The 8,865-nt window shown below is 46.1% G+C and overlaps 1 protein-coding gene across 1 annotated transcript; it reads left to right on the top strand.

Annotated features, from left to right (window-relative positions):
• Window positions 1-2,637: 2,637 nt before the first annotated feature.
• Window positions 2,638-3,220, top strand: LOC138877752 (uncharacterized). Its single transcript, XM_070157385.1, has 2 exons — window positions 2,638-2,910; window positions 3,068-3,220. The coding sequence occupies exons 1-2, from the start codon at window positions 2,638-2,640 to the stop codon at window positions 3,218-3,220; spliced, it is 426 nt and encodes a 141-aa protein (XP_070013486.1).
• The last annotated feature ends 5,645 nt before the right edge of the window (window positions 3,221-8,865 follow it).

Here is an 8,865-nt window from a genome sequence, read left to right as displayed (position 1 = left end):
AACCCATACCACCGCTGCACCAGACATTCTGCCAGGCTGATGTGAATTGGGGATCCGAGGAAGACAAGGTTTTGACCGGTATGAGGAAGCTATTTTTGGATGAGGAATATATGGACTACAGTGCAATCTTAGAGGAGGAGGAGGAGGAGGAGGAGGAGGAGGAAGACATTACCATTCAGACAGTGGGATAAGGAGTTGTTCTCAGGAACTGGACTATTGCATTATCTCGGGCTCGCCGAGTACCTGGGTAGCCTTGGCAGAATTAGCATGATTTATTTTAAAATTGTTTTTGGGCATTTAAGACATTTTAGGGGATCCTAAAATAGTCAAAGAAACTCCCATTAGCATTCATCTATCATCGTCACTAAAGGAAGAGTACATCGGATTTCTAAAAGAATATGACGATATTTTTGCATGGTCTTACGATGACATGACTGGGTTGAGCACATTCATAGTGACTCACAAGCTACCTACAAACCCCATGCGTCCGCCGGTAAAGCAGAATCTCTGGAAATTTAAGTCAGATATGAGTCTGAAGATAAAGGAAGAGGTTACCAAGCAAATCAAAGCCAAGGTCCTTCGAGTGGTCGAGTACTTAACCTGGCTAGCCAACATTGTGGCTGTTCTAAAGAAGGATGGGAAAGTTAAAGTGTGCGTTGACTATTATGATCTGAATAGAGCAAGCCCTAAAGATGATTTCCCATTACCTAACATACACATACTGATCGACAACTATACCAAACATGAACTCCAATCCTTTGTGGATTTCTTCGCAGGATACCACCAGAGTTGGATGGATGAAGCTGAAAAGACAGCCTTCATCATAACATGGGGAATATATTGTTACAAAATGATGCCATTTAGTTTGAAGATCGTTGGGGCTACCTACATGAGGTCTATGAGTACTCTTTTCTGTGATATGATACACAAGGAAATATGGGTGTACGTGGATGACATCATCATCAAATCTAAGAGGAGTTCGGATTATATAGTAGTCCTGAGAAAGTTTTTCGACTGGCTTCGAAAGTATAATTTGAAAAACAATTCTGCAAAGTGTGCTTTCAGCATCCCTGCTAGGAAGTTGCTGGGTTTTATCATCAGTCGCCGTAGTATTGAGCTAGACCTGTCAAAAATCTAAGCTATTCAGGACTTGCCACCGCAAAGAACAAGAAGGATGTGATGCGTTTTCTGGGATGACTCAATTAAGTCAGCCATTTTATAGCAAAATCGACGGTGATATGTGAACCAATCTTCAAAATGCTAAAGAAAGATGCAACGACGAGCTGGATCGAAGAATGTCAAAAGGCTTTCTATAAAATCAAGCAGTACTTGTCTAAGTCTCCCGTGTTGGTCCCACCAGAGCCCGGAAGACCTTTACTGCTATACCTATTCATGTAGGATGGAGCTTTTGGTTACGTCCTTGGGCAACTTGATGAAACAAGGAGAAAAAAGTAGGAGATATATTATCTAAGTAAGAAGTTCACACCTTAAGAAGCCCAGTACTCTTTGCTGGAGCGCACGTGTTGTGCTTTGACATGGATAACCCAAAAATTGAGAGGCAAGCATTTGTGTGAGTTTGACATCATCTATGTGACTCAGAAGGCGATCAAGGGGCAAGCATTGGCCGATCACCTGCCAGAGAACCCCATAGACGGAGAATACGAACTACCCGGTGTCCGCCAAGCTCGGGTTCCCATGCACAAACAATATGGTAGAATACGAGCTTGTATCTTGGGACTCAGATTGGCCATCGACATGAACATTCAAGAGTTTCTAGTCATCGGAGTTTCAGATCTGCTGGTAAATCAAGTACTTGGAGAGTGGGCTACCAAGAACACTAAAATATTGCTATTGATCTTCTGAGGATTCAAAACGAGTTCAGACATGTGCAGGCTACCTTGTCTTCCATGATACAACATCCAGACAAGAATTTCAATAATCCTATCCCCATCGAGATTCGTAAGCAGCCAACTTATTGTGCTTATGTTGAAGAAGAGTTCGACGGAAATTCAGGGTTGCACGATATCAAGGAGTATTTGGAGAAATGAGAATACCCGGGAAATGCTACAGATACTCAGAAGCGCATGCTTCAAAGATTGGCCAATCACTTCTTTCAGAGCGGAGGAATTCTGTATAGAAGAACTCCTAAATTGGGATTGCTGTGATGTGTCGATGCCAAAGTGGCATCTAGATTGGTCGAAGAAATACACGGCGGGGCCTGCGGACCTCCCATGAACGGGTTCATTCTTGCCAAGAAGATATTAGGGCAGGGTATTTCTGGATGACTATGGTGATTGAATGCATCAAATATGTTCAGAAGTGCCACCAATGCCAAGTACATGCTAATATGATACGGGTTCCACCCAATGAACTCAATGCAACGAGTTCACCCTGGCCTTTCTTTGCCTGGGTTATGGATGTCATTAGACTGATCAAACCTATGGCTTCAAATAGACACAGGTTCACTTTGGTGGCTATAGATTACTTCACAAAATGGGTCGAAGCCGCTTCTGTAAATCTGTGACTAAGAAGGTCGTAGCAGACTTCGTTTGGAATCGTATTGTTTGTCTATTCAGAGTCTCGGAGTCAATCATTACCGACAATGCCACCAAACTCAATAGTGATATGATAAAAGCCATGTGTGAAACTTTCAAGATCAAGCATCGAAATTCTACCGCATATAAGCCGCAAATGAATGGAGCCGTGGAAACCGCCAACAAGAACATCAAGAAGATATTGAAGAAGATGGTGGATAACTGCAAGAAATTGCATGAGAAGCTACAATTTGCTTTGCTCGGGTACCGCACCACAGTCTACACTTCAATTGGATCAACCTGCCGAGGTGTAGATTCCTTCCCTAAGAATTATATAAGAGGTCGAGCTCAGCGATGTGGAATAGATACAGAGACAGTATGAGCAACTGGCTCTCATTGATAGAAAGAGGATGAACGTAGTGTGTCACGGTCAACTCTACTAGAATAGAATGACAAGGGCTTTCAACAAAAAGGTTAGATCGAGGCAATTCACACTGAGGCAATTAGTGTTGAAGCGGATTTTCCTGCATCAGGACGAAGCAAAAGGAAAATTCTCACCTAACTGGAAAGGCCCTTACATGGTTCAACGAGTACTTACAGGAGGAGCGCTTATACTTGTAGAGATGGATGAAGAAATATGGCCAAAACCTTTCAATTTGGACGCCGTCAAGAGATACTATATTTGAGATTATGTTTGCACTTTCTTTTGATGTAACATGAACTACTCTTGACCTGACTCCCGTTTAAAAGGGGATACGTAGGCAACCCTGTGTGTTCGGTCACATCATAATATAAACATCATTCCCCTCTATGATCAGGAACTGGGGAAAGCTTCGAGTTTTCATCAATCTCATTACATCAAAGACATCCAAGAAAGTGTATTTCTGGGAGTATGTGTACGTGACGAAATCAGAGGACTTAATTTCTCGCTATCAAGTCATTTCGGAAGAATGCCTCGAGACCCCGAGGATGGGGAGCCAAGGCCGAGTCCCCTCCATAAAGGCTCATCAAGGCCTGACTAAGAGAAGACAGAAATCGAAGCCAGAACAGAGGGGGAAGCTCCCAAGGCACGCGGCTAAGTCTTACAAAGCCGACCTATCCAGGGCCTACGCCGAAGCCTCGTGTCTAGCCGTCCCATCTCCATACTTAAACTATTAATGCATGTTGTACTATACCCGAGTTCCCCTCCTATATAAAAGGAACTCGCGCTACCTTATAAAGGGCTGATGTTGCTCCATTTCTCCACAAGTGCAATAATATCTCTCTCTCTCTTGTCTTTCTCACTTGCTCGTTCTCGCTGGCCCGAGGCCACTTTAATATTTAATGCTTTCTTACTTGTTCTTCATTCTATCGCTTAGTATTGGCCATATTGAGATTCGTTTGATCATAATTTACCTGTTACCCCATTCCCGACTATCCCCGATAGCTCTAGATCGACCCGGACATCGACCCCGAAGTCCCCATCGACCAGTCCTATATCCGGGCAGCAGGCCCCTCGGTTTGATTACTGCCTCATTTTAGCTTGCATTTCATTATTAAACTCCACATTCTTAGCATCAACTGCTGTAAACAACTAGCTCGAGAATAGATCACGTATTTTTAGAATCCAATTTACAAATTTAATTGTTACCATTTTCACGGTAAACAGTTTGGCGCCCACCGTGGGGCTAAAAATAGTAGTGATTATTTTCTTTCTGGTTTCATTGCACAAATGCGAGTTATCTTTCACACTTTTTCTTGTCCAAAGATCTCTTGGTTTCAGGTCAAAATGTCTGGCTCGGTAAACAGAGTTGAGAATGACTACCTCAAAAATCACGGCAAAAACAGTGTGGCTATTCCAGTGGTTGGCGCGATGCCGCAAAACCCCGATAACGCATCTGGGCCGATTCCTACGCACACGGGTTCGCAAGGTGCGCAGCAGGTCGACGAAGCCTCGCACACCAATAGGAGCATACATCATATCGACCGATAGGAAGCCCAACAAACCTCGGCTCGGGAAACACAGGAAGTTAGTCTTTATGATATTTTTAAAATGTTGTAGGCACAACAGTTGGCCATCGCACAGTTGCAAAGCCATCCGAAGACTCCCAGTGTGGTAGCGCTGGAAATAGCTCCCCGCGCCGAACGAACACCCGAGAGATCAAGCAACAACGGATCGGTAACATACCCTGCCATAGTGAAGATGCTTGGGGATCTCTCCAAGAGGATCGAGTTAGGTTCGTGGAAGTTCATGCAACAGTCGTCCCCCGAGGAAGCGGTCCCGGAACCTATTTCACGGAAGTCTGGAATGCCAAAACTCCCTAAGTACGACAGGAACTAGGATCCCAACGAGAGCACCACCGCTTACACGTGTGTGAGAATAGCAGCGACCTTCAAGATGATGAGTTTGAGCTCGTCTCGTCGAAAGAGTTCGGGTAAAAACTCTCAAAAGGAACCATGGTGTGGCACCATAGCCTAGCACCGGACCTCACGAAGTTGCTTACCGTACCAGCAGATTCCTCCGAAGAGGCACACGCCGATGCCATCAAAGCAGCAACGGGAGAGACCGACACATCCGAGGCCGAACAAAGGGGGAACGAAATGCCACAGGAAGTTGTGCCTCATTCCTTGATAGAACAAACGAGATTTCCCCCGGTTTCGGATGTCTGGGCAACACAGGCCTTCGCCCGAAGCCTAAATGAACCATGCCCGACGACTTCGGGGCATTTCAAACGAAGCTTGATCAGATACCCAACCGAGATCTAGTCGGATGCCCGTACACGGCATCAGCCACGAATCAGGATCATGGATTACCATCCGAGAGCCTTCTCGGGCTCGGTATACCCAAGCAGGATCCCAGCAAAGAAACTAACACCAAAGAGATCGAGGTACCATCTATGCGCCGCGGATAGGAGGAACGCCCAAAGATACAATCTACCTCGCAATGAGCGGGAAATAGCTTGAGGGCAACATCCTTGAGGAATCTTCAGCATAGCCAGATTCGGCGAGGCATGGCCGGCAGAGGCACCTCGCCTGTCAAAGTATGATCTCAGCATTGCTATACTGAACATCGTGATCACCATAAGCAAAACCAGGGATGCCAAACGCCTCAGACCTATTCGACCGAGTCCCCCTCGAGGAAACCACAACCTGGCACGGGAACCGCATGGCGCACAAAAACACGAGGTCGAAAATGGCCACCATCTTAGGAGGAAAATAGCCGTGCTACTCAATAAAAATTGCCGCCGATAACTGTCGAGCGATCAGGCTCGAATTCGGCCCTAAGGGAGGAAGTTAACCAGGAAAAACGAAGCAAAGGAGCCGCAACGTATTGCCACGATAGTGGAAAAGCGGCAACATCCTCCAAGGACTCATAAAAATGGAAAGTAAAAATGTTCGTCGTCGGGGAAAAATGGGTCCAGGGATATGTTCCAGAGGATTCCCATACATCCGGCAAAAAAGGCACTAAGACTTCGACTCGGCCTCACACTGACGCATTGGTATCCCTCTCTCTCATTTGATCTATTTTAAATAAAACATGTGCTCATGAATTTAGGTGGTTCGGTCAATACATCAACATTGTCGGGCCGAGGTTAATAATGCGGCTCGAACCGCCACGCCAAAACACGACCACCACTCAATACAGCCCATCTAAGCTCGGATTGGAACACCGAGTTTTATATCATCAAAAAAGGCGCAAGGCACAGATGTCTTGTTCAGATGGCCGTGGGCACACCGCCTAGAGACAGCGCTGACCCCACTTCGCCAAAAGAATGAAATCCCACGCAAGGAGCAGAATTAAAATCATCGACGGGGTAATACGCGATGGGGGAAATTCCTCACCATGTGACGCATCGCCGGCATCAATACCTCCACCCTCGAAAGGATCAAAGGGTAAGCAAATCACATCTTTGGTCAAGCCTGATTAAACACATCGGAGGGCTGTATTAGGGCTCACACCGTGAAACGGTAGGGAAGAAGTGATCCATTCCTTTGCTATTTTTTCACTAAAATGTATGCAGAAAATCGGCCGGGAAATTCGGAAGTTCTAACTCCACCTAGAGATCCCAAAGCCTTAGCAGGACCCGCCGCACTTCTTTCCCTCGGCCGGGCTTCCGCCCCGAAGAGGGTCTCTCCAGCAAGATTATTAGTGGAACAATGTACCCCCAGAGAAGGATACGACAAGATCACATGCCTCCTTCTAAAATTAAATGACGAGCGATGATCTCCTTTTAAAGGCGTCATCCCCTCGGAAGCACCGGGAACGGCAGACTGAGTTCAATAGGAAATGATGAAACGGGTCAAATGGTCTGAGGAGCCGCGCCCGTGTGGGCTGAGCTCACAACAATGAAATGATGTGTGTTTACGCCAAGCAATAAAAGAATATATTTTCAGCATCTCATACGCCAAATAAGGAAATCTCAGTATACTCCTGGCAGGGACTCCTCCACCGAATGCATCCCGAAATACTCAGAAACTTAGCGTCAACAATTTGGCACCTGCACGACCCCAGGGTCGGAACTCCGGGCTCACAAAGCCCCAGCAAGGCAACTCCAAGCTCATGAAAAGCAGCGTTCGATCCTAAACAAACTCGATGACTCGGAAACTGTCATTAGTCGCCATGCACTGGAAAACCCAAAACTATAAGACCTCGAGTGAGCAGACTTGGCGTAACCAGATCTATTCTACATTACAACAAAAACTATAAGACCTCAATAGGCATGACAAACTGTAAGACCTCAACAGGCATGAAATTCGAAATCCCGAAGTTTAGGCTATACGTCGCATTTGTAAGAATCCCGAAAGGGCATACCCTCGGTGTTGACGCTTATACTATCACTCAGGATCAAAAATGGCTCCGGCCAAAGACATATGACTACGGTCAAAATGGCTGATACAACCAAATTAAACGCGACTCGGGGACGCCTGACCGTCGCTAAACAAAATCGCATGCCATTACTTCGAATATACTATAGAAAGAACCGGTTAAAACAGGCTTCCCTCAACAGGCAAAAATAAGCTTCGACCATGTCAGCTCCAAAATCATAAGGCTTCAACCTACTCAGCCTACGATCTAAGTACCTTCCAAGGTGCTCGGACATCGCCGCTAACGACTTGAAATCCAGGTTCTTCTAGAACCGATGACGGGTCAGGCAAAATCATTTCAAAATGACCTTAACAAGTGGAGAACAAAGCCTACAAAAAGCCCACAGGCAAAAAAGCGTAAGAGCCATTATCGCCACCCAAATGAGCCTCCGGGCCGCACACTAAAAAGGTCTCAACGACCGAACATCGTAAGAGCCACTATCGCTAGCTCGAAAAATTGAAAACTTGAGGATTAAAATGAGCTCGAGTCGTAACCCGATTCGGAGACCAGATCCCAAATAGTTAAACTGCGATATGCCTAAGGGCACAACATAAATGCCACTGTCGCCAGCCAAATGAGCCTCCGGGCCACGCACCTGTAAGGTCACTTCAACCCAAAGCACAAAAGGCCATCATCGTCCACCCATGCTGGAAGGAAATAACTTAAGGGTCAACTAAAGCTCGAATCGCAATGCAACTCGGAGACTGGACCAAAAATAGCTGAAACAGCGAATGTCGGAGGGCAAGAAATAAGAACAATCACTATCCGCCCGCGCGAGCACAGAAGATTGAAGGTCAGGCAAGCTCGAGTCAAGGCTTTACTCGGAGACTGAGCCTAAACAGCTGGGCAAAACAAAGAGGCCCCATCGCCTACTTACGACAAAAGTTGCACTTAAAAGTCTACGGGCCTGCCTGATCAGTTTTGGACCTACGAGGATCCCGCCAAACACCGAAACTATCCCACCTGGTCAAAATCAATACAGAAAGAGATGCAGAAGAAATAAAGCTTCGAGTTCCCTCTTATCTTACATACGCAAAAAAGGCTTACTCTCCATCTACAAACATGTTTTACAAGTATCAAATACAAAGTGGAAAAATAGAGAAATCTACACTCCGCTCCAAAAGGCTATGGCCTATCAGATTCGAGTTCTGTGACATCATCAAGATGTGACCGAGCGTCACGCTCGTCCACCTTTGCTCGAGCCAATTCCTCCTAGAGAACAAAACCCCTTGCGCCGATCTCCTCGAGTACTTCTCTTCGGGATCTGCAACGAATATATTCCTCGATCCTCTTCTCCCGGTCGAGGCCCCATTTTAGCTCGGCTTGGATGTCAGCAACGTCCTTCATATGAATTTCCATCTCCAGATCAGGCTTGGTTCGGCTTAATGTCGCTTCAGCCCGGGCATTGATAATCTCAGCTCTGATCCGCTTGAACTATAGCGTTGTCATGAGCCAAGCAGAGTTGGGCCTCGAAGGCAGGAACCT

Source organism: Nicotiana sylvestris, chromosome 9 (assembly GCF_000393655.2).
Source record: "Nicotiana sylvestris chromosome 9, ASM39365v2, whole genome shotgun sequence".
Classification (NCBI taxonomy): Eukaryota; Viridiplantae; Streptophyta; class Magnoliopsida; order Solanales; family Solanaceae; genus Nicotiana; species Nicotiana sylvestris.
The sequence above is the reverse complement of the archived record's forward strand: the minus strand, read 5'-3'. Positions and strand labels throughout refer to the sequence as shown.

What these genes read in the sequence shown, in the direction of transcription:
- LOC138877752 (XM_070157385.1), top strand. Translation starts at nt 2,638, where the DNA reads ATGTGTGAAACTTTCAAGATCAAGCATCGAAATTCTACCGCATATAAG. An exon ending in GTGGAATAGATACAGAGACA is followed by an intron (nt 2,911 to 3,067) that starts GTATGAGCAACT and finishes TTCCTGCATCAG; the next exon opens with GACGAAGCAAAAGGAAAATT.